This window comes from Ceratina calcarata, unplaced genomic scaffold (genome assembly GCF_001652005.2).
Source record: "Ceratina calcarata isolate Rehan_Ccalc_2016 unplaced genomic scaffold, ASM165200v1 scaffold178.2, whole genome shotgun sequence".
In the NCBI taxonomy this organism is placed as follows: Eukaryota; Metazoa; Arthropoda; class Insecta; order Hymenoptera; family Apidae; genus Ceratina; species Ceratina calcarata.
In genome coordinates, this window is record NW_017139212.1 from 826,220 (window position 1) to 852,583 (window position 26,364).

At 48.1% G+C, this 26,364-nt stretch overlaps 1 protein-coding gene across 3 annotated transcripts; it reads right to left on the reverse strand.

Moving 5' to 3' along the window:
- Positions 1–348: 348 nt before the first annotated feature.
- LOC108632873 (microtubule-associated protein futsch) lies at positions 349–26,364 on the reverse strand. 3 transcript variants are annotated; one of them, XM_018037710.2, is made up of 10 exons: positions 25,883–26,364; positions 25,240–25,456; positions 24,698–24,946; positions 20,825–20,923; positions 20,521–20,693; positions 20,276–20,433; positions 19,800–20,211; positions 11,589–19,708; positions 2,398–11,486; positions 349–2,318 (listed from the first exon to the last, which is right to left on the reverse strand). In XM_018037710.2, the coding sequence occupies exons 3-10, from the start codon at positions 24,942–24,944 to the stop codon at positions 2,149–2,151; spliced, it is 18,468 nt and encodes a 6,155-aa protein (XP_017893199.1). In that variant the 5' UTR covers positions 24,945–24,946; positions 25,240–25,456; positions 25,883–26,364; the 3' UTR covers positions 349–2,148. The 3 variants fall into 3 exon arrangements, with proteins under 3 accessions (XP_017893199.1, XP_017893196.1, XP_017893197.1); XM_018037707.2 differs by having other exon boundaries at positions 2,398–19,708; XM_018037708.2 differs by lacking the exon at positions 25,240–25,456 and having other exon boundaries at positions 2,398–19,708.

Consider the following 26,364-nt stretch of genomic DNA (forward strand, 5'->3'; position numbering starts at 1 on the left):
ACCCCGTCGCTCCTCAGGTTCGGATTGTAGTTCAGCATTCGGATCCGGCGAGGAGACGCGCGGGGTTTCCGAGTTTCGGATACGCGCGAGACGTGCGAAGCTTTCGTGGTTGCGACGCTTTTAAGTCGACAATGCTTACAAATAAAAAAAAATAGTGCATCACCGTTCTCACGCCCGTTTTGAAGCACCGCGATCTCTCAGGGGTTCGTACCGGTGTCGAGGTTCACACACTTTAGAAATCCTGCATCCGCTTCCTCGCATTAAATTTCTTCCTATTTTGTCTCTTTACCTCTGCATTCTCATATACTATATGTTTATTCTTTATATGTACGTATGTATGTATGTATCTATGTATGCGTGTTCTCGTGTACGTGTCTCTGTGTGTACGGGAGCTCGCGTTTCCACGCACTGGATCGCGTACGTTTCGGTGCGTGGAAACGCGAGCGCCTTTTACTTTATATTATATTTAGTCTAAACTGTTTTTTTTTTAATGAAAGCTCGTTCTTAACTGTTATATTTATCTTCCTTTCTCGATTTAAATTCGCTCTTCCCTCTTCTCTCCCCGCCGCTCCCATCGGCGGAGTTCGCATCGCACGCATTTCGTTCTTCACCTCGGTCTCGATACCTCTTTACGATAAATTCAATTTCATAATTTTAATATCCTACCTAAAACAGCTGGTCATTATTAATTGTCAATAAATAATACATAAATACATAGTTACATGGTTCGTCGTCGTACCACGTTTGTTTCTCTTCTCTACTGCTTACACGGTTACCGGTTTTGTCGGAGCGTTAATTATCATTGCACTTGTCACGAGATCGTACTCTTCGCGATACGAAGGAAGAAGAAAAGAGTATTCTCGGATATAATCGAATGCCACCCGTACGATCGATCGGTCTCGTCATCGGTACGACACGGCAAATGTCGCTTTTTTTTTTTTTTGTTTTAGTCTCGATTTTGGAATGGTGCGCGTTTCAACTTTCATCCCTTACGCTCTCACCCTTAAAAGTGGTACTCGCCCGTCGAAAATTAAATTATTCTGTCCTCTAAAAAGTACCTACAAACGGATTTATCATTTACGCAGGAGCGAACGATTCTGCTTCTGAAATTATCTCGCTAGGACGATTAATGATGGGAGAAGCAGAGGCGTTCGTTCCGACGCGGTTATCGAACGTGGACAAGGGTCCGTTGGATGGACGTTGAACAGGTTTACTTTTATCGCTGTCTCGACCCGTTATTTCTCTCCTCTCTCTTTGGTTTAAATACTTTCTTTGCCCGGGGGTGATCCTTTAGGAAATTTTTACTTTATTCTTCCTCTCGTCTCCGTAAGTTTGATAATGGTCTTGAATAACGTTCGGAATGGAACAGTGTGGACGATCGTTCGCTCGTAATTAATCGTAGTACCTAGTTAGTTAGAGTTAGAGTAAAATAAGTTGCTCATGTTGTTACCGTCTTCTGCAGACTCTACGTATAGAAACACGACACAAATAGTTCCTATCTAGTGCTTCTCGTTAATTATCATTCGTCTCTGTAAACGTTTACGGCAAGAGAAGGTCGTAACGTTTGATCGATAACGAGGAAAAATCTGCATTGTTTCGAGCCTCTGAAAAATGTATAAAAAAATTCCTTTTCCCATCGACGCGAATTTTTTTTTCTCGCGTGGGCCGCCGGCCTCTGACCTTTCTGGACTGCATCCTTTCATCAAATTCGGTTAACGCAGGAACGACAAAATGCTTTCAAAGCGGTATCGAACGTTAGTTATTACATATAAAAAGACGGTGCGAAGGAGAGGCCTCGAGTGAGTAAAAGCCCGTTTCGTAATTCGAAAATATGCTCGGATCTAAGGCGAAGGTGAGAGCAAATCTTATTCTCCGTCGTCGGTTGCTGCCGGAAGATACGTCTAAATCCAGATCGGATCGAACCGTGCGGTTAAAACAAGAAACGATTGCGTGGTCCGGGGATCGTGTATCCTCTCCTCGGGAGGTTCTCGAATGGCATCGGGATCCATTGAACAGGCACGGGTAAGGCTACTAAGAATTCTCGATACGGCAAGTCCAGAAACGAAACGATGCGATGACGGATGTCTAATAGGTCTCTCTGAATACCGTTCAGAACTCAACTATTACGGCTGAGCAGGCTGCCAATCCCTAGAACTCGAGTCGGTAGGCACTGCAGCTAGTCTCATGATCCTGAAGGTTGATCGTGCATCTGGACGCCGAAGGCGAGAGGTCGATGTGATTAGCGGTCAGAGCCTCCTCGTTGTCGGCCACCCAGTAGCCCAGGGTGTCCGTGTCATAAGTCGGTATCATGGTCACCTCTAAAAAATAGAAAACGGAACGTAATTCTATGATCGTCGATTTTACCTTCGAGCGACGCGGCTTGATTCGATGACCTACCAAGGTCTTTGTCCTCCCAGGATTTCTTCGCTTCCAGCAGAGCGTCGTAGACCTCGCGACTCGGTTCGGTACCGCTGAACACGTAATATCTCGCGCGAACCCGCTTGAAGAATTCCAGCGAAGTGTAATACGAGTTCCCGTGATGGGGCACGTAAGTCAGATCGACGTAGACCGGTTGCACCTTGTTCTTCGAGTCCTTCAACTTCTTCTCGTTCTTTCCGGGACTCTCCGAACGTTTCTTGTTCTTGAGGTTCTCGGAGAGCACCTTCTTCGCCTGTTTCTTCTCCTTCTTAGGCGTTCCGGGTGCGCCCTTGTTAGAATTCTCGTTGGTAACGGGAGCAGGCGTGGGCAGACGCAGCGGTTCGCCCCAGTCGTGAATCGCGTCGAAGTTCAATCGAGTCTCGGTGTCGGAAGGAGTCGTACCGTTCTCGGTCGACTGTGCAGAATTTTTCAAGTTGAATTTCGCCGGTGGCACGGGAGACGGGAGTCCCAGAGGACTTCCCCAACCCTCCAGAGGATCCTTCTTCGTGTCCTTCGACGAACTTTCTTCTGGTTTCTCCTTCTTTTCTTGACTCGTCGATCCCTTTCGTTCCATCGTCAGAGCCTTCTCGAAATCGAGGTCGGCTTCGTCGACGTACTTCTTCGCACCAGGTTTCTCTTTGAAATCGCCAGCGTATTCTTTCTCCACCATGAACTTCTTGAACGAGTAATCGTCGGTTCCGTGGCTAACGATTCCGCTTTGAACCGACGGACGAGCACCTGTTTCGGACGAGGTTGGCAGCTCTCCGTAAAAGCTGCTGCTCATCGCGGAGAGATCGGCCGATTTCTGCTCTTTTTCTTCTCCTGATTGTTTCGTTTCTAAACTCGGTTCATCTTTGCTCGGGACGTATTCGTCCACTTTCACGTCGAGCTTCTCCGCGAGAACCACAGTCTCTCCCTTCTCGTTCATCGTCTCCGTCACTTCTCTGGTCGTAGTGACGATGTCGCCTTCGTCGGAGTACGTCTTCGTCGTGGTGATTATCGTTCTGATCACGTCGCCAGAACGGAAGCCTTCCGGTGTCCCAGTCAATGATCTCCCTTCGGATCTCTTATCGGGCGTAGACCTTCCGGAAACTTGAACGAGAGGAGACCCCGAACGTTTGTCCTTCTCCGAGTGTTTTATCTCTTCTTCTCTTTCAAACATTTTCTTATCCTTCGTTTCTTCCTTGACTTGTTCCTTCTCCTCCTTCGCGTCACCTTTGTCTTCTATCTCTATCTTTTTCGTTATCCGAGTCGTTACTATTTTCGTCACGTCGTCCTCTGATTCACCCGACTTTTCAACGACGATTTTCTCCGTCCCTCCAGCAATCGCTTTGGTGATCTCAGCCAGCTTATCTTCCATCTCGTCCTCCGGTACTTCGATCTCGCGCCTGATTACTTTGGTGATCACCATCGGCTCTTCTTGCTCGATGATCTCTCGCTTTATAATTTTCCTGATCGTTTCAGGCTCGTCAGAAATTTCCTCTTTCACGATCTTCTTAATAACCACTTTTCCACTCAGTTCGCTTTCCGATTCTTTGTCTTTCTGCTTCTCTGTCGTCGGTGATTCTACCTCGTCGATCTTACTTTCCTTTAATAACGTGATCGTTTGCGGTTTTCCGTCCATCGACTCTGTCACCGTCGTGCTTGATTTTTGCACCGTAACAGTCGTGGTGATTGAATCTTTGTCAGGAGAGACGTGAGCATCGGACGATTTACTCAACGATTTGTCCTCGACTTTCTCCACGGTGGTGGAGGCCGTGGTCTCTGAAGCCGAATCCGGCGTTCCGTCTCGAGTTATATCCGGCGTTGATTTGCCAGACAACGTCGTAATGTGAGTCGTACGGATTTCCGTCATGCCGCCTACGAAAGCTTTGTGAAATTGGCTCTCGTAGCCGACTGGATAACTCGGAACCGAGGTTTCCCGCTCTACCTGTGCCTCTTCCTCGGAATATTCGGACTCCTTATAGTCGCCCGACATTCCGTAAGCGTGACTGTCTTTGTACGATTCGAAACGAAGCTCAGGCGATCTCTCGTACCGGTAACCATCTTCGTCTTCTTGGTAGATCCTTGCGTCGATCACCGAATCGCGAGACAATTTCTTTTTTAATATTATCTCCTCTATTATCTCCATGATGATGTACCGCGGCAAAGAAGATCTGACGATGATCTCCTCTAGAATCTCTTCTGTGATCAGTCTCTTCTTCTTCACATAGTCTTCCTCCAGAAGTTTCTCCATTTCTGATCTCTTCTCCTCTGAAATCACGATCTCCTCGTCGATGTGAGGCTCCGAACGAACAGGGCTGTCTTGCGTGGATTTGTCCGAAGCGATCTGATCGGAGCTCAGGCTGGGACTCATCGAACCCTCGCTATGCTTATCCTCGTCTTCTTCTATGTCCAAAATCGAGTCTCTGCGGAGCTTCTCGGTAGCGATGATCGTTTCTACGATGCTCATCGTAACGAGCTCGGAGACCGAGAAGATCTTGACTATCTCTTCTATCACGAACGACGTGATCTTCCTTCTCTTACTTATGTATTCCTCCATGATGTACTTCGTGATGCTTGCTTCCTTCTCGGGAGTTACGCTCGCCATCACGTCTTCCTTGATCAGTTTCGCTTGCGCGTCTTGAACGCTGGCGGCTCTCGATCTGCTCAGAGGACTCTTTTCCTCGGTTTCATACACGCTTTGAGGTCGGGATGTGTCCTTTCTCTCGAGCGAGTCCACTGTACTCGTCACGCTCGGTGATCTGGATTTATCGGCAGTTTTCATTTCCAAATCGCTGGGCGACTTTGATACATCTTTAACTCCTGGAACGCTCGCCAAGCTGGGCGATCGAGATTTCTCGATCTCCTTCAAATCAGGCGTCTCACCGGCAACACTGGGAGATTTCGATTTATCGTCCTTTACACCTGGAATACTCGTCACACTGGGCGACCGAGATTTCTCGATATCCTTCATATCTGGAGCTTCTCCAGCAACGCTGGGCGACTTAGATTTGTCTTTCGCCTCTGCTGGAATACTGGTAATACTGGGAGATCGAGATTTCTCGATATCCTTCAGATCAGGAGCTTCTTCAGCAACGCTGGGCGACTTAGATTTGTCTTTTGTTTCTGCTGGAATACTCGTCACACTGGGCGATCGAGACTTCTCGATATCCTTCATATCTGGAGCTTCTCCAGCAACACTAGGCGATTTAGACTTGTCTTTCGTTTCCGCTGGAATACTGGTAATACTGGGTGACCGAGATTTCTCGATATCCTTCATATGAGGAGCTTCTTCAGCAACGCTGGGCGATTTAGACTTGTCTTTCGCTTCTGCTGGAATACTGGTAATACTGGGTGACCGAGATTTCTCGATATCCTTCATATCAGGAGCTTCTTCAGCAACGCTGGGCGACTTAGATTTGTCTTTCGCTTCTGCTGGTATACTCGTCACACTGGGTGACCGAGATTTCTCGATATCTTTCATGTCTGGAACTTCTCCAGCAACGCTAGGCGACTTAGACTTGTCTTTCGCTTCTGCTGCAATGCTCGTCTCGCTAGGCGATCGAGATTTCTCAATATCTTTCAAATCGATAGTTTCTCCGGCAACGCTGGGTGACTTCGATTTTTCTGATACATCTTTTGCTTCCGGGCCACTTACTATGCTAGCCGATCTAGACTTCGCGTCGAGCTCTTCCGGGAAATCGACGATGGTCCCGAAGATACTCATTCGTTTCGTTTCCAATGGTGGAATACTCGACACGCTAGATGATCTAGATTTATCGACGTCCTTCAAATCAGGTGCTTCGCCATCGAGGCTTGGCGTTTTTGATTGATCCCATGCATCCTTTACGTCTACACTTGGCGATTTCGATTTTTCAATATCTTTCAAGTCAGCTGCTTCGCCAGCGATGCTCGGCGATTTCGACTTATCCTCTTTCGTTTCAGCCGAAACGCTGACTATACTGGATGTTCTAGACTTCGCTTCGACCTCCTTCAAGTCGGGCATCTCACCAGCGATGCTAGGCGACTTGTCTTTGGATTCAGCGGGAATGCTGACTACGCTGGCTGATCTAGATTTCTCGATCTCCTTCGCGTCGATATCTTTCAAATCGGGTGTTTCACCAGCAACGCTTGGTGTCTTTGACTTATCCGCTGCTTCCTTTGTTTCTCCTGAAACACTGACTATGCTCGCTGATCTGGATTTTACACCGTCTTTGATATCAACATCTTTCAAATCGGGTGTTTCACTAGCAACGCTTGGTGTCTTCGATTTATCCACTGCTTCCTTCGTTTCTGCCGGAACACTGACTATGCTCGCTGATCTTGATTTTACACCGTCTTTGATTTCAACATCTCTCAAATCGGGTGTTTCACTAGCAACGCTTGGTGTCTTCGATTTATCCACTGCTTCCTTTGCTTCTGCCGGGACACTGACTATGCTCGCTGATCTGGATTTTCCACCGTCTTTGATATCAACATCTTTCAAATCGGGTGTTTCACTAGCAACGCTTGGTGTTTTCGACTTATCCACTGCTTCCTTTACTTCTGCCGGGACACTGATTATACTCGCTGATCTGGATTTCCCACCGTCTTTCACGGCAACATCTTTTAAGTCAGGAGCTTCGCCAGCAGAACTTGGCGATTTCGACTTGTCCTTTGGTTCTGGGACACTGACTATGCTCGCTGATCTGGATTTCTCAATATCCTTCAGGTCAGGAGCTTCGCCAGGAGGACTTGGAGATTTCGGCTTGTCTTTCGCTTCTGCTGGAATACTGACTATGCTCGCTGATCGCGACTTCTCACCGTCTTTCACGTGAACATCCTTTAGGTCAGGAGCTTCGCCAATAGAACTTGGCGACTTCGACTTGTCCTTCGACTCTGCTGGAATACTAATTATGCTCGCTGATCTGGATTTCTCACCGTCTTTTGCTTCAACGTCTTTTAAGTCAGTAACTTCGCCAACAGGACTTGGCGATTTCGACTTGTCCTTTGGTTCTGGAATACTGATTATGCTCGCTGATCTGGATTTTTCAATGTCTTTTGTATCAACATCCTTCTGGTCAGTAACTTCGCCAACGGGACTTGGTGATTTCGACTTTTCTTTCGACTCTGCTGGAATACTGATTATGCTTGCTGATCTGGATTTGTCGATGTCCTTCAGGTCAGGAGCTTCGCCAGGAGGACTTGGCGATTTCGACTTCTCCTTTGGTTCAGGAACGCTAATTATGCTCGCTGATCGTGACTTCTCACCGTCTTTCACGTCACTATCCTTCAGGTCAGGAGTTTCTCCAACAGGACTTGGCGATTTCGACTTGTCCTTTGGTTCTGGGACACTGATTATACTCGCTGATCGCGACTTCTCACCATCTTTCATTTCAACGTCTTTCAAGTCAGGTGCTTCGCCAACAGGACTTGGCGATTTCGACTTCTCCTTCGATTCTGCTGGAACACTAACAATGCTCGCTGATCTGGATTTCTCACCTCCTTTTACATCAACGTCCTTCAAGTCAATAGCTTCACCAGCAGGACTTGGCGATTTCGATTTGTCCTTCGGTTCTGCTGGAATACTGACGATGCTCGCTGATCTGGACTTCTCACCATCTTTTACTTCAACGTCCTTTAAATCAGCAGCTTCGCCAGCAAGGCTTGGAGATTTTGATTTGTCCTTTACCTCTGGAACACTGACTATACTCTGTGATCTGGATTTCCCACCGTCTTTTACATCAACGTCTTTTAAATCCGGAGCCTCGCCTGTACTTGGCGATTTCGATGTTTCCCTAGTTCCGGTCGGAGCAGTAGAATCCTTGACATCGTGCACTTCAACGTCTTTCAACTCCGCACCTTCGCTAGCAATGCTCGGCGACTTTGATTTCTCCGATGCATCTTTAACTTCGCCAGGCACGCTAGCTAAACTCGGTGTCCTGGACTTTTCGATTTCCTTTGTGTCGACGTCTTTCAAATCTGATACTTCGCCAGCAATGCTAGGTGATTTCGATTTGTCCGACACATCTTTCGTTTCCGCAGGAACACTGCTCACGCTAGGTGATCGAGATTTGTCAATCACGTCCTTCAAGTCTGGTGCGTCTCCAGCCACGCTGGGCGATTTGGATTTCTCCACGCTAGTCAAATCCACTGCTTCTCCAGCGACGCTGGGAGACTTCGACTTGTCCGCCGGTGCACTTGCCACACTGGCCGATCTAGATTTTTCGTCCTTCATTTCTGCATCCTTTAAGTCGGGGGCCTCACCGATGCTAGGCGACTTCGACGTCTCCTTTTCAACTTTAACGTCCTTCAAATCTGGTATATCCCCTGCGATGCTCGGAGTTTTTGATTTATCCGATACATCTTTTGTCTCCGGTGGAACGCTTGCTATGCTCGGTGATCTAGATTTTTCAATATCCTTAGCTTCCACGTCTTTCAAATCTGGAGTCTCGCCAGCGATGCTCGGAGATTTTGACTTGTCCTTTGTTTCCACGTCTTTCAAATCTGGTGTCTCACCAACAATACTGGGAGACTTTGATTTTTCTTTGGTTTCCACATCTTTCACGTCTGGAGTCTCATCAGCTATACTGGGAGACTTCGATTTTTCTTTCGCTTCAACGTCCTTTAAATCTGGAGTCTCACCGATGCTCGGCGACTTCGATTTTTCCTTTGTCTCCACATCTTTTAAATCTGGCACCTCGCCAGCGACGCTCGACGACTTCGACTTCTCATCCTTCGTCTCGGGTGGAACACTAATTATACTGGCTGATCTAGACTTTTCAATTGATGTTTCGTGAACCTCTTTTATATCGGGAGTCTCACTGACGAGACTAGGCGATTTAGATTTCTCAGAGGCATCTTTCGTTTCCTTCAAATCTTCCGCGATGCTGGGTGATTTAGATTTTTCGGATAATTCCTTCACATCTGCGTGTACACTAGTCACGCTGGGTGATCTGGATTTCTCGATATCTTTTAAATCAGGAGCTTCTCCGGCAGGGCTCGGCGACTTTGACTTGTCTTTTGCCTCCGCTTGAACACTGGCTATGCTCGGTGATCTAGATTTTTCAATTTCTTTCAAATCAGGTTCTTCGCCTGCAACGCTGGGAGTTGCAGACTTCTCTTTCGCTTCTGTTATACTTGGCGATCTCGATTTCTCGACATCCTTCAAATCGAGTTCCTCGCCAGCAATGCTCGGAGTCTTCGACTTGTCCTTCGCTTCGACATCTTTCAAATCAAGTGCTTCACCAGCAATGCTCGGAGATTTCGATTTATCCTTTGATTCCACGTCTTTCAAGTCAATCGCCTCGCCAGCGATACTTGGCGTTTTTGATTTATCCTTTTCTTCGACATCTTTCAAATCTGCTGCCTCTTCAGCAAGGCTCGGGGTCTTGGATTTGTCCTTTGCCTCTGCGGGGACACTCGTCACACTAGGTGATCTAGATTTCTCAATTTCACTCTCGATATCTTTCAAATCCGGCGCGTCACCCGCTACACTTGGAGATTTCGATTTTTCAACATCTTTCAAGTCAGCTGCTTCGCCGGCAATGCTCGGTGATTTCGACTTATCCAATACGTCCTTCGTTTCTCCAGGAACGCTGACTATACTAGATGTTCTAGACTTCGCTTCGACCTCCTTCAAGTCGGGCATCTCACCAGCGATGCTAGGCGACTTGTCTTTGGATTCAGCGGGAATGCTGACTACGCTGGCTGATCTAGATTTCTCGATCTCCTTCGCGTCGATATCTTTCAAATCGGGTGTTTCACTAGCAACGCTTGGTGTCTTTGATTTATCCACTGCTTCCTTTGCTTCTGCCGGGACACTGATTATACTCGCTGATCTGGATTTTACACTGTCTTTGATTTCAACATCTCTCAAATCGGGTGTTTCACTAGCAACGCTTGGTGTCTTTGATTTATCCACTGCTTCCTTTGCTTCTGCCGGGACACTGATTATACTCGCTGATCTGGATTTTACACTGTCTTTGATTTCAACATCTCTCAAATCGGGTGTTTCACTAGCAACGCTTGGTGTCTTTGATTTATCCACTGCTTCCTTTGCTTCTGCCGGGACACTGATTATACTCGCTGATCTGGATTTTACACTGTCTTTGATTTCAACATCTCTCAAATCGGGTGTTTCACTAGCAACGCTTGGTGTCTTTGATTTATCCACTGCTTCCTTTGCTTCTGCCGGGACACTGATTATACTCGCTGATCTGGATTTTACACTGTCTTTGATTTCAACATCTCTCAAATCGGGTGTTTCACTAGCAACGCTTGGTGTCTTTGATTTATCCACTGCTTCCTTTGCTTCTGCCGGGACACTGATTATACTCGCTGATCTGGATTTTACACTGTCTTTGATTTCAACATCTCTCAAATCGGGTGTTTCACTAGCAACGCTTGGTGTCTTTGATTTATCCACTGCTTCCTTTGCTTCTGCCGGGACACTGATTATACTCGCTGATCTGGATTTTACACTGTCTTTGATTTCAACATCTCTCAAATCGGGTGTTTCACTAGCAACGCTTGGTGTCTTTGATTTATCCACTGCTTCCTTTGCTTCTGCCGGGACACTGATTATACTCGCTGATCTGGATTTTACACTGTCTTTGATTTCAACATCTCTCAAATCGGGTGTTTCACTAGCAACGCTTGGTGTCTTTGATTTATCCACTGCTTCCTTTGCTTCTGCCGGGACACTGATTATACTCGCTGATCTGGATTTTACACTGTCTTTGATTTCAACATCTCTCAAATCGGGTGTTTCACTAGCAACGCTTGGTGTCTTTGATTTATCCACTGCTTCCTTTGCTTCTGCCGGGACACTGATTATACTCGCTGATCTGGATTTTACACTGTCTTTGATTTCAACATCTCTCAAATCGGGTGTTTCACTAGCAACGCTTGGTGTCTTTGATTTATCCACTGCTTCCTTTGCTTCTGCCGGGACACTGATTATACTCGCTGATCTGGATTTTACACTGTCTTTGATTTCAACATCTCTCAAATCGGGTGTTTCACTAGCAACGCTTGGTGTCTTTGATTTATCCACTGCTTCCTTTGCTTCTGCCGGGACACTGATTATACTCGCTGATCTGGATTTCTCAATATCCTTCAGGTCAGGAGCTTCGCCAACAGGACTAGGCGATTTCGACTTTTCCTTCGACTCTGCTGGAACGCTAATTATGCTCGCTGATCGCGACTTCTCACCGTCTTTCACTTCAACGTCTTTTAAGTCAGTAACTTCGCCAACAGGACTTGGCGATTTCGACTTGTCCTTTGGTTCTGGAATACTGATTATGCTCGCTGATCTGGATTTTTCAATGTCTTTTGTATCAACATCCTTCAGTTCAGGAGCTTCGCCAACGGGACTTGGTGATTTCGACTTCTCTTTCGATTCTGCTGGAATACTAATTATGCTCGCTGATCTGGATTTTTCACCGTCTTTCGCTTCAACGTCCTTCAAGTCATGAGCTTCGCCAGGAGGACTAGGCGATTTCAACTTGTCCTTTGGCTCTGGAACACTGACAATGCTCGCTGATCTGGATTTTTCACCTTCTTTTACATCAACGTCCTTCAAGTCTGGCGCTTCCTCGGCTACACTCGGGGATTTTGATTTTGTCTCCGCAGGAATACTTGGTATACTCGTTACACTAGGTGATCTGGAGGCCTTTGTCTCTACATCCTTTAAATCGGGCGTTTCGCCAATACTAGGCGACTTCGATTTCTCCTTTACTTCCGGTGCAGTTGCTATGCTAGGCGATCTGGATTTCTTGATATCCTTTTCTTCGACGTCTTTCAAATCAGGAGCCTCCTCAGCAATGCTCGGTGATTTTGATCTCTCAGCCAGATCCTTGGCAGGAACGCTCGCGATGCTAGGTGATCTAGACTTCTCAATTTCCTTCGAGTCGACGTCTTTCAAGTCTGGCACTTCGCCAGCGACGCTTGGCGATTTCGATTTCTCCGTTATTTCCTTCACATCTGTTATGCTAGGTGATCTGGTCTTGTCGATCGACGTATCGTACATGTCCTTCAATGCCGCGATGTCTGCAGTGATGATGGACGACTTCCTCTTTTCCTCCGTCGAGATACTCGGTGATCTGGGCTTCTCGAAGCCCGTCAGGTCCGCTTCTTCTCCGGCAATGCTGGGAGACTTGGATTTGTCTGAGACGTCCTTGACTTCGGCAGGAACCTCTGTCACACTCGGTGTCCTTGATTTCTCAGCTGGTTTTACTCCTTTTGGTTCAGCGACGGATTCGCGTCTTTCAATTATTTCCTGCTCGACCGTTGTCAAATCGCACACTTCCTCCGTGACGCTCGGTGACTTTGATCTCGCCGGAATTACGTCTCTGGGCTCGCTGGAAACGCTCGATATGCTCATCGATCTGGGCTTGTCGAATAATTTCGCGTCAATGTCTTTTATATCGTCAATGATACTGAATCGTTTCGATAAATCGATCGCTTCTCTCGGTAAGCTCGCTATGCTAGAAGATCTAGACGTATCCACTGGCTTCTTGCCTTTCTCTTCTACTTCTTTCGCTTCCTCTTTTTCTTCTGTCACTGGTTTGGTAGGTTCTTGTGCTTTCGTTTCTTCCTTGCCAGCTTCTAATTTTACTTCTGTCGCTTCCTTTTCCTTTTCCTTTTCGTCACCGAGTTTATCAACTTCAGACTTGATAATTTCTGGAGACTTCGCGCCTTCATCTGGTTTTTCTGATATTCCTGTGACAGGTGCTTTGTCTTTGTCAATTTCTCGGTCCTTGGCCAAATCCAATTTTTCCTCGGCGACGATCGATGGCTTACGTCCAATCTCGGCCTTCTCAGCAACAGTAGGCGATTTATCTTCCTTAGTTTTAATCACCTCGACTTTCTTCTCGTCCACTTTATCCTCGATTTTGTCAACGCTCGGAGGAGCTTCCTTTTCTTGTTCTTTGGAAATGATCGATGGTTTACGATCCGCGGCTGGTTCCTTTTCTTCAATTTTAGGCGATACTTCGATACTTTCTTCCTTCGCTTCGGAAGGCTTCGCCAGTTCAATTTTTTCCGAAGGAACCATCTCTGTTATGGACTTTCTTGGTACTATTTCCTTTTGAATCGGTTCTTCCGGTTTACTCGTGGGCGATTTGGCAAATATAGTTTCCGCCGGCGAAACGTCCTCTGATCGAATCGGTTCTGACTTCAATTCTCCAATGTCTAAAACTTTTTCAAGCTTCTCTTCTTTGATCGGTAATCCCATATCTTGGCTCAATCGTTTCGCATCCTCGACCTTCGTCAGATCTTCGATCTCCTTCGATTCTCGTCGCGATTTCGGAGTTTCCATCTCGACGACAGACGGAGAGGTGCTGCTGTCCGCTTCTCGAAGCTTAGCTTTCTCCAAACTGTCCTCGAGCTGTGAGTCGCGAGTGTCGATCGGCGATTTGTCCAAGCTGTCCTCCGGAGTCACTTTTCCAGCGTCCTTCAACGGTGACTTTTCAGAGATGCTGTCTTTTTCCGGACTGGTCGTCTCCGAACGGAGGGAATCCTTGTCCATGGCCAAAGAATCCTTGTCAGGCGTCGATTTCACCGAAATATCTTTCAGCGAATCCTCGGGAGTGATGGTCTTGGGTTGAACGCCAAGAGGGACGTTCGTTTCGTGTCCACCGTCCTCGCTGCTGGCCGTGACCAACATTCGACGAACGGTTCCCAAGTCCTCCGTCACCTCTGGTTTCTTATCCTTTTCAATGGCAGCGTCTATAGCTGAAACATCGATGCTCGCCCGCTTTTCAATGGGAGATAAATCTTTGGCTTTATCCGGAGATGAAATTTTCTGTTCCGGTTCAGGCTTCGATTCAATCGGCGACGCCTCTTTCTTCACGGGTTCTTCAATTTTCTTAACGTCCTCAAGCTTCTCTTCCTTAACAGGTGATTTTTCTTCCTCTTTCTTTTCTGGCGACTTCAATTCTTTTTCCTCTAGCACCTTGTGTTCCACTTTTGCCACGATCTCCTCTTTTTCTTTATCGACATGAGATATTACTGGTGTCTCTTTCTCCACTTTTTGTTCCTTCTTTTCCTTAGCTTCGTCCAGATATTTCTCCACAGCATCCAAGGATTCCGTCACCGGCTTGACATCCTCCTTTTTACCCAAATCTGCGGCTTTAATTTCTACCTCTTTCTTCTCCACTTTGGGAGGCTCCACAGCTTCGTCTTTCTCTATTTTCTCCTTCGTCTCGTGAACGAATTTCTCGTCGGCCTCGACGACGTCGCTCACGACGTCTTCGGCTTCCTCGGCATATTCTCGTTCCCTGGATTCTGGCCTCGAAGTATCCTCGAGCGCTTCCCGCACCTTGTATTCCTGCTCGACGGCTTCGAAATCGTCAGTGATCTCATGTTTCTTCGTATCCTCGATCTCTGTAGAAGGCACTGTTTCCTTTTCTCGTATAGCTCCCTTAGAAATCTTTCTACCGATGCTAACGAAACCATCCTCTTCTTCCTCTTCGACTTCTATTTCTTCCTCCTCCTTCGCCTCTTTCTCTTTCTCTTTTTCTGGAGACGGTTCCTTCTCTGCTTTCACCGGAGATACTTTTTCAACGGGCGACAATTCTTTCTTCTTTTCTTCTTTCTCATCGACTTCGATCCCGAGGCCCTCCGTAATATCTTTGATCGACTTCCTGACAATAATTTCCTGAATAATGCGAATCACGACCGTCCTCGGAACTAGTTTCTTTATACAAATCTCTTCAACGATCTCAATGGTAATACGCTTTCCTTTGGTGACGTACTCGTTGATTATGAGATCCTCGAGTTCCGTTTGCAACTGAGGGGTGATCGATTCGTCCAGATTCAGGATTTCGACGTTCTCGACGACGTCCTTCTTAGACAATCCTCTCTTTACGATGATCTCCTCGATCACGTAAATCACGCATTCTATCGGAACACGTTTCACAGTAATAATATATTCTATAATTTCAATAGTGATTCGTATCTTCTTTATCACAAGTTCTTCGATGATCTCTACCAGTTTACGATCCGCTTTGTCGATTATGGCTTTCGTTTCCAACGGTATGTGAACCGCTTCCTCGACTTCCTGAGTCGAGTCTACGTCGCTCTCCTGCAGTTTGTCCGCGACGAACTTAGGCGAAGTCGGCGTCGACCCGGGCGAGACCGTAACGATTTCCGCTTTCGCAGGTGAAACTTTCTGTTCGAAAGTTATCACTGGTTCCTCTATCGGTTGACCTTCGTCTATCGACTTCTTCGCGATTTTTCTCACGCACACGTCTTCCAATCCAGCGTCCATCACGTCCATCTCCGGGGATTTCGGAGATACAGCCACCAAATCTGGTTTCTTCTCTTTCTCCTCTTTCGGCGATATCAGTTCAGACATACCCTCTATAGCCTTCGTCTTCTCGTCTTCTAATTTCGCGGCCGGGTAGGCGACGTGGAGTTCCTCGGCCTCTTCCTGAGGATGAGGAGGAATCTCTTCAGTAACGCCGACCTTCGTCGGCATCACGATCTTAGAAAGCTCCGGTTCCTGCACCGGCGATTTTTGAAGATCTTCTTTTTTGGATTCTACGATCGCGTCCAGAAGGAAATCGTCCTCCCTCAATACTTGTGCGACCTTCCTAACGATCTCCTCCACGTCTTTGGGCTTTTCCTCGAGATCTATACCCGCGGTTCCCGCGAGAAGCTCGCCGACGTCTCGTACAGCTTCTCGTAAATCTCGCGCAGGTATTTCATCGTCGGTCTCGAACATTTCGTCCTTGGGTATGTCGAATTTCACTTTTTCCGGTTCCTTGCTCGCTTCGGGCGACGTGGTGCTCTCCTCGTGAGGTTGTATCGCCTCCAACTTTTCCACCACACCGTCCAACGTATCTTTGATCGCGTCCTTCACCGGAGGAACTTCCGGAGCCACGTCGATCGTTTCAGCGGCGACGATCTTCTCTTCCAATGATTCCAACGAATCGCGCAGGCTGTCTTTCACCGTTTTGAACTTCTTCGAAGCTTCCTCTAACAATGCTTTTATCTCCTCCTCTTCTCCTCCCTCCACCGCGACTTTCTCAACTTCTTTCTCAATTTCTTTTTCAATCTCTTCTTCGATTTCTTCCTCAACTTCTTTCTCAATCTCTTCTTCGATTTCTTCCTCAACTTCTTTCTCAATTTCTTTTTCAATCTTTCCCTCTATTTCTTTCTCAATTTCTTTTTCAATCTTCTCCTCTATTTCTTTCTCAATTTCTTTTTCAATCTTTTCCTCTATTTCTTTCTCAATTTCTTTCTTCGACTCTTTCTCCTCTTTCTCAATTTCAACTTTCGGCCGATCCTCAACTGCCTCGACTGCTTTTAATTCCTCAACATCCTCCTTCGGTTCGGTCACGATCTCCTGTGCTACTGGTTTTACTTTGGGTGTTTCTTCTTCGGGCGTCTTCTTGCCAACCTTCGGGAACAGTTTTTCCATATCGACCTCTTCGAGAATGGTCCTCTCGTCCTTCGGTGGCTTCGCTTCCTTCGGCGAGCTGGACTTCGAAGATTTGTCTTCTTCCTTTTCCGAGTCCTTCTTCGACTTCTTAGTCAACTTGTCGATACCTTTCTCGAATTTATCCGCGACCTTACCGAAGAAGCTGAACACGCCCTTCTGCTCTTTTACTGGCGTGGGAGTGCTAGGCTCTTTGGCCTGTTGCGGTGACGGTTTCTCATCCTTCTCTTTCTCGAAATCGTCCATTCTATATAATTTCGGATCGACTTCCTCGTGAACCGGGAGATCGGCGACCTCGTCCGGCGTTTTGACGATGTCACGCTGTAAGGGCACGGGTTGGCGAACGTCGAACACTCGAACGTCAGGCTTCGCAGTCATAGTCGGTGGCACGGTTCTCACCAAAGCTGCATCGATAGGCGCCGTCGCGGGAACCGAGGTCGGAACTGCTTCTGCAGTTTCGAGTTTCTCTTCCACTTTGGCGTGGACGTCTTTCTCCTTCACTTCCTCGATTATGTGTTTTTCATCGATGTCCTCCTTTATGTCGTCGAGGGGTATACGTTCGTCCTCGGGAAGCGTCGGCGCGGTGGTCGTAGCACCGGATTCTAAAGTCGAAACTCTTTCTTGGGATTCCTCCAGCTTCTCAGGCAGCTGTTCCTTTTGATCCGCTTCAGGTTTCAAATCTGTGTCTGTAGTCTTCTTTTCTGAAGAATCGAGCTTGTCCGGACTCAAGCTCGACGGTTCTTTCGTGACGTCCTCGCTGTCCTTTTTACCGGAATCGTCCTTTTCTTCCAGTTTCTTCGCCTCCATTTCCGAGATCTTGGCTTCCTCCTCTAACTGAGCTCTGCGATCTGGCGACAAGTCGATGGGCTCCGTCGGTTCCGTAGCGATTTCGACTTCCTCCTTCTCTTCCACAGCTTCAATTTCGCGTTTCTCTGCACTTTCATCTTTCTCTTTCTCTTCGACTTCTTCCTCCGTGCCCTTCTCCTTCACCATCTGTTCCGTGTCCTTCGACATCTTCGCCTTCTCCGATTCAGCTTCATCCAATATGTGCTTCTGCTCGCCCTCCCCGCTCTGAGTAGAATCCTCCACGTAGTCTTCTTCCTTCTCGACGATCAGATACTCATCGATCAATTCTCTCTTCAGAGCATCCTCTATATCAGCTTCGACGATGTCGTCGTCCGTGATATCTTCTTCTTTTTTGTCGGTCAATTCCGCGGTGATCTCGTCGTCTCCCTCGGAGCGATCGTCTTTCCTCGTCTCCTCAATGCGTTCCGCTTTCTGAAGCACTGCCTCGATCTCCTCCACGACTTCCCGTTCCTCCTTCAGATCAGCGAGTACCTTGCTCTCTATAGAATCCAGAGAAATATCCTCGGACTGCTCCATTAAATTCTTTTCGATCAATCTCGCACCGGTTTCCGGCTCGATTCCAGATGGAGTGGAAACCGTAGACGAGTCCGCAGTGCCCTTGTCGCTCTTCGCCTTGCGAACCACTCCGTCTTTATCGGACTTCACGGACACGGTCGGTGTGCTTCGAGTCGATTTCGCCGGGCTGCCAGACACCCGAACTTTGCTAGGGCTAACTGGTTTGGTCCGGCGACCGATCGGTTTTCGGTCCGTAGGTTTCGGCTTGGCCAACGTGGACACCTTCGCCGCCGTCTCCTTTATCGCCGATTTTTCAATGTTCTTTTGTTCGACGACTTTTCTGTTGTTCGCGTCCTTCGTGCTCTTCGCCGGAGGCGCAGCCGCGATCTTCTGCGGTGGCTTCGCCTTCGCCACGTCTTTCTTGACGATCTCGGCCTTCGCCGCGACTCCGTTTACTATTTTCTTAGGCGTCGTCGGTGAGGATTTGACAGCGTCCTTCTTTTCGACCGGAGACTGTTTCCTCTTCTTTTCGACCAACTTTGATTTTACCGTGGGTTCTATTTTTCCGGGCTTCTTCGCTTCCTTCGACTCCTTCTTCTTCGTCTCCGTTTTTGCTTTCGGCTCCTTCTCTAAAGGAACTACGGAAGGCACCTTCTCCATCTCCTTAGTAGGTTCGATCTTCTGAACGTCCTCCTCCTTCTCCACTTTCTCGTCGGTCTTTTCCGTCTCCTTCGGTTTAGCCTCTGGTTTCTTTATGGGTTCTCTCTTAATTTCCTTCTTAGGCTCCTCTTTCTTCGCTTCCTCTATCTTCTTGTTCTCTACGATCTTCTTCGGGACAGCCTTCGGCTCGAACTTCATGGAACTGACCGGTGGCTTCGTCGGTATGATCGGTGCAGACTTCGGCGGCTCCGCTTTCATCAAATCCGGCGACTCTTTCTTCTCTCGTTTGATGTCCGCCTTCTTCGATTCCTTCTCGATCAACTTGTGCTTCGCCGGCTTGTCTCGCAACGTCGCCAGCGAGGCGGACGGTGACAGGCTCTTTGCGGAGCAGACGGGATGCTTGAGGAACTCGACGTGTTTCAGTCGATCGAAACCTTCGAAGATCTTGTGCTGTGGCGTACTTCCGGGAAATAAGATCCTCGTGATGGTGTCTTCCGGGTTGGCAGGCTGCCACACCAGCAGCGCGCAGATCGAGACCAGATTCTGTATCGGGAACGTTAGATTGTTCGAGTCCTTCTTGTGGCTCCCGGCGAACAGCTTCGAGTCCGAGGCGTGCCATTTCGCCAGGAACTCTCGAACCTCGCGGGTGTCCTTGTTCGGGCTCAGCACGTACATATCGAGCGTGCCGTGGCCGACTTTGTGGTACAGATTGATAGGATCCGGGTCTCTGTAGCAGGGATGCGCTCGGAGATTAATGTGCCGTAGGTTGACGACCATCTCCTGGCCGATGTCCGTTAGATTCAGGATCAGTGGGTCGATGTCCTTGTCTCCGTCCGGGGAGTTTGTCTGTCGTCTTTCCTGTTTTACAAGTTCAAAAACACATATATATCGCAGTGAGAAATGTTTATATTAAAATCCTAATCGTTGTATCGAACGTCGTCGTACTTACGACCAGATTGCAAAAGAAGTGTCCGATCTGAGGGTAAACGTGCATATCCTTCTTCTTGCACAGCACGCTCGACATGCCTCCTACATTGCTGTTATTTATTCTGGTAACCAGGACAGCGTCCAATCTGTCCAAGTGTCTGGTGAAGTCCCAGAAGCAGGCCTTTCTCGCGAAGCCGCCGTCGACCAGCATGTTGAAACCGTTTATACCGAAGAGGGCGGCGTCGCCCTGACCGCCGGGGAAGACATACAAAGTTGGATGACTAAATCTAATGTTGCCCACGACGTCGGACGGTTCCATCAGCTGGTCCAACGTCTGGGCCACGAGGTACTGTCCGATGTAGTTGGTGAAACTAGCGATGGCCGGCAGTCCGGCGGTGAGAACGTCGTCCGGGTTGACTCGGACCCTGCATGATCTGACGAGGAAACCCGCGGTCAGCGTGTATCGATTTTCGAAATTCGGTTCAGCTCGGGACAAACCTCGTGCAAGGTTCCTTGGACAGCCTGTTCGTCGTCCAATCCCCGCAGCCCGCGCAGTGGATGTCCACGGTGACGCTGTTCTCGTACGCGCGTACCACCCTCTGCACCTCGTGCTCGCTGAACGCGTCGAGGAAATCGGCGAGGCTGAAGGTTCCATCCTGCGCGCACCAGTACAATTGATTTTAATTTCAAGACCCGACTATGAGCCACCTGTGACGGTCGGTCGTTGAGAATCGCGCGCGTACTTGCAGTATCCAGGAACCGTTCCCGCCGAACGTGTAGCCAGCGTGTATGATGTGCCGATGTTTCGTGAAACTTGCCAACAGATTGCGTATACACTGTAATAATGTGTTCGTTTGCGGGTGAATGAGCACTTCCGTAACTAGGTTCTCGGTAGCGTATTGGATCAGTCGTTCGCCTGAAAATTCATTCCTCTCTCTTCATGTCTTCTTACGCAGTATCACCGCGAATTCTCGCGGACACAGTAAAAATAATCGAGACTACGATCAGTTCTAAAGTAAATGTTCAGTGACAATTGATTGTTAATACCGTTCCTAGCTTCTTCGCCTTCGGGGGCTTGCGCTACCAGCGCCAGTAACTCTTTTTCTAAGTCTACGTGGCAGCTATCCTTGTCCCATGACAGGAAGCCTGGAACAACGAAAGATCTCTCATAATATAGGAGTTCGATTACTTCGAGGCGGTCTCGTTCGGGCCTGGGACGTTCAGAGAGTGGGTCATAGCGCGGCGTATAACTACTCGAGGGTCTGCACCGGTCTGGCTTCGCGAAGTGACGATGGTTTTCAGGGCTGAATAACGCGACTAAGGTGAAGGTTGAGAAAGCAAGAATTCGACCCTTGCTCGCTCGATCCACGAGTCGATGAAATTATGTCGGTAAAATTTTTCTGTCGGATCAGAGACGGTTCTTCTCCGATCGTCATATCGTCAATTATCGTAAAACGTTTGGAATAAAAATTTGACCGAAAACATTGTATTGATGGGAATCGAAGAAAATACATATGTGTCGGCATCGGAACGGAACAGAAATTCCGTGACGTCACGAATACCGCACCCCGTCACGTGGTTCCGCGGTAGCCGGCGATCGATCGCACGTCCTGCGCCTACTCTACTCCCTATTGCCGTCTCTCTTAACTTTTTATCTCGTCTACGCGATTCTGGAATACGGGAAAACGACAGACGAGCCATAGCGCGATTCTTCGAAGTCCAGTGTTGAGCGTTTATTTCAGTACCTATGTCACAGTCGCCAATTATTTAAAGTTCTACTTCTATCCGTATCGCGGATCGATGATGCAATGGATTAAAGTATATGACATTGAAAAACGTACGTTTGAATAGAAGAAAGAATTATTTGTGTGTTCGGTGAAAAATGATCGGAAGGGATGATCGATGAGAATTAAAATGAAATTCAATCGCGTAACTGTAAATTATCGAATCGCTTGTCACGTTGAACCACAGAACCAGCAAATTCTCTATGTCAAATTGATCGGAAGCCCTGGCGATGATACAAGAGAAGCCGTTCGTCGGGGGTCGTGCCTTTTAATACGTGACGACCCCTGCACATTCTCCTCTCCAAGGGGTGTACACTTTATACGCTATCGTTCGCTAATTCTAACTGGCTGTCGACCATGCTTCGCTCCGATCATTGACAGGGAATCAAATATCCAATAAATATATCCTCTTTAACCGCGAGCGAACAGACAGCGGTATCCACGTTGCGTGGCAACGCGTAGTTAACAAAAGAGGAGTTGATTTTCTTCGAAATGGATCAACAATGAGGCCCGCTCCCCACGTTGTCGCGCCTTTGAAGGCGTAGTACTTAAAAACAGTGCAGTCGAAGACACGCGGTTAAATATAGACCGAATCATGGGTTTCTTCGTTCGAGCATTTACCCCTTGCGTAGTATCTTTTAGAATCGCAGACGTTCGTTTCTATCCCGTCCTCCTCGCCTCTCGTTCTTGCCCGGCGCGTTTTGGTCAAAACTATGTTTAGACTTTCCCATTTCTCGACGCAATGCTCTCGCAACTGGTATCGAAAGAACGGCCGGGTTAATTATTGAACGCGGCCTCCGAGGTTAACGAGACGTCGAAAACTCCTAAGAAAATGTGTGACGCTTACGATGGTATAATCTGAAAGCTTTTGTCGTCGAACAGGGTCAAAAAGTATCTTGGAAAACTGCTGACGTCGCTCTCGATTGATCTCGCCAGAGAAGGGAAACACCGAACGAGGTCGAGACGGGGAGACTGCCGTTCCAGGTTACTGTCAAGTCTCGCCGTCTCCCTCCGAAGTGTCAATTACTGTCTTTCCTCTAAATCTATATGCATATGCACGTTAATTGCAACAAAGGAACGGCAGTCGTAGCAGCCGCGTACTCGTAGAAACGAAATAAAAATGCACGCGGACAGGTACGATGGATCGCAGTTATAGCGGAACATGGATATTTAAACATACATGGTCATGACAGTATAGCACGGAGATCGACTTAGCTCGTCCGTGGCTATTTATATTTTTAACACAGAAGGGCGAAGACCCGGTCCAAGGATTTGTTAAAGACGAGGCCGAAATTTATTTCCCATTCATTTCTACATTTCAACGAACCGCCGTCGTTATCGTCGTTTAATCTTCTGACAACGATCCGTGCAATTAGCGACAGGAGCAGCGAGAGATGGAAAGAAAGCGCGACATCCACGGAGAGCAGTGCGATCCGAAGATTATCAACGGGAATACTGCCGCGTTATGCGTGTACACCGCGTGAAGGGTCAGGTTCAAGAACAAGGGTAATCGAGGAACAGAGTTTCATGACTCGAAGAGCACGATGCACGAGAGAAAGCGAATCACTTAAGCGAATGCCGTGATAAAATTAGACACACTCTATATTCAGTTGCTTGTACGCGACCAAATCGTGAGGCCACTTTTCGAACTTTACCAAATACCGGCTTAACGTCATTTCTCATCGACAGTGTTTCCCGTTAATTGACACGTCCTCGAATCTGATATAAAAATTGATAATGCGTTATCGGGACCGATGCGTATGAGTCATGCAAAATTCGGTTGCCAGATCGAGCGGAACTGCTTCTTCCGGATATTGCAAACATCGAATAACTTCGGCTTTCTCGATGCTCCCCACGTCCTCAATCATGATTCATACCGACAAGTATGCCTTCCTATCTTACGTGTGTGTCCGCGACCACACACAGACTCGGCAATCGTAACCAGGTACACGCACGCACTCACACCAGCGTCGGTCTTTAACGAGCGTATCACCCGTGCATCGGCTCACGCGATTATTCGTGTATCACGTCGGACCACGATTTCAATGAATTTGCAATTATTTTTTTCTTTTACCAATTACTTTAAGCTTATGTATGCAGGTCAATGGTATGCGCTCGCATGCCGAGTTTCATCGTCCGAAATTACGATTACGCATACGGTTCCGAATAAACGACGCGTCCTACGCGGATGGATTCATATTCGAAATTGGGGATGAGACGACACGACGAGTGGATCTACGTGAATCAATTTGCGTGTCTCGACTTCTTTCCCCCCTGTACTTCCTGTGCGATGCGTCTGCGATCCGTGAGTCATATTCGTTGACCATGCTGATCGCACGCAAAATGACCCATATACACGAGCGAATTCACGCACAAGAAGAAACGTGGTTCTTAAAAGAACATGATGTCGTCTACGCAATGCGGTAGCTTGTAAGAGGCAGATCAGGAAACGATATCGAGATCTCTTTCCGGCATGTATTTTGCACGAGCGTGTTAACGACGGTACTAATTTTTCATTGGGTCTCCACGGCCCTCTTGACGCGTGTAAACGGGAGCGATCGACGGAGAGATGGGTCGTAAAATATTATTATTGCAGTTCGACGAGACAATTTTCTCGACGTTCTGTGCAGATGGATTATTGATCGAAGTTCTGGTGAATGCGGGGATGTGGCCGCAGGCCGGTCTAACATGCGCATACCGCATCAAACTTGCAACTACAGATTTTTCCCTTTTATCGATAACGTCTGCGGTTTCCTCATTTACTGTTTTTCTGGCTCGTTATCGACCGGCCGGATCGGCGTCGTTCGACCACGCGATATCGTCTACGCCTTCGCCATATCCCATTCGTGCGCGTTTCGATAATTGATGGCCCGCGATTTCGTTCCTAATTAACGTCCGGCTGGCAACAAGGAGGTCCCGTAGGGAGTCGTTCGATAAATCGGAAGGGACGCGCACACGAGGAAGAACCGTTAGCGGCTGAGTTCACGTGCGGAAGCGCGCCGATGAAATACGTGGAGTCATGATCGTAATGGCAATTCTTATCACGAAGCCGCCCGCCTCGTTCCGCGCAAATGCCATAGGTAAAGCCTGGGGAGCGTTTAATGTCTAACTCTCGATCATGCAAAATTCGACTTACCTTTCGCGAGACGGTTCAGGATGAGATCTTTGTGTTGGGCGGTATGAGGCTCTGGAAGCACGACGAGAAGGTAACAACCGCTCAGTGGCGAGGGTGGCGGATGCTGCTGTTGAGAGCCCGGCGGTGGGACCACGCCACCGGTCACCGGTGTGATCGGCGACGCGGTTTGTTCCACGTTCGACGACGGCGATATTATGCTGGTCTCCCCTCCCCCTCCGCCCTCACCAGTCGGATCCGTGGTACTCATTGCTGGCAAAATCGAAAGATCAAATTGAAAATCGAGGACCACAGAAAGAATTCGACGAGTACTCGTCTACAAGGAGATGGAAAAACGTGCATACGACATGGCATCATCCGATTGCATAACTTTAACACGGTATAAATGGCAAACTACCCAGGAAAGAATTGCCCCTTGGCGAGATACAATTGATGTAAAAAGAGACAGGTCGCATTAAAACCGTCTGAGGAATAACAGATGAGGGCTGGATAACCGGTAATTAGTTTCGTCCGAGTTAGCCATTCGATTAAAGTGTAAATCTTACCGAGGCAACAAAATTTCGAAGAGCTGTAACGGAAAGGTCAGCGGTATTGTCTCACCGCGATTTCATGCGGACAGTTTTAACGTTTAAGGTATTGCGCAGGATTCGCACGACCCTTTTCCCTGAAAACCGATAGGGCTATGTCCTGTTCCTCGCACTGCGCAGGATCCGAGCTTCTCCGCACGACCTTAGATCATTGATCCAAATTCTGGCTAGCCAACTAGAAAACAGGACATTTAAGCGCTTATTCTCGAATATCGATTCCGATTCGAATTATTCCTTTCCCTCGAGACGGCCGAGGGAAGCGCGCCTACACAGACATCGCGCAGACGGTCGACCTGTGAGAAAAAAATATCGCGACCAAGACACTGATCTCTCTTGCTTTCATGGAGAACATACGGACTCCGTACGCGTTTTCGTTGAAATCGCAAATAATGTACGGTCACTCGAACGCGTATCGACACCGTCGTTCCCAGCCCTTGGTAACAACCCCTCCCGTCGTGCAATCTACCTAAGCCACCCGATAAAATCTATACGTAGAGCGTCGGTAAAGAACGAAAACCGCTTTGGAAAAGCTCTGTCCCCGTTCTTTGTTCGCCGTGCCGATAGACGTAGAATCGTCGTGGAAAATGTTTAACCCGCTTACCTCGTTACGCGTCACGTTCGCAGCCAGTTCTCCGATATATCATATATCCGAGAAGAGTGGTTCCTCGGTCGGAGAAGCACCGGACCGTCTGCCAGGGGAAGGATCTATTCTCCTGACCGAGTGTCTCTTCGTGTCTGACTCGTGTCGACTTGATCCCCTCGTTCGAGAGGACCGGAAGGGAGAGAAGAAGTAAGGCAGCTAGAGAGGGTTAAAAGGGTCGCAGGGCGAGTTCGTGTACGTGATGCGGGAGAGAAGAAGGGGCCGTCTTTCGGGGAGGAAACCGTTCCGCGGGACACAGCAGCACTAGAACTAACGATCGAGCAGGAACCGAGACGAATGAAACGCGTCCTCCTCTTTTCTCGGGGGATCGACCGATCTCCCTTCTCCCAGATTCGTTTCGATCGTCGATTACTTCGAACTCGAAATTTACTCGGCAGCAATACTCGCGTTGCGGGCTGCCGGCTCTCTGACAGGCTTTGCCA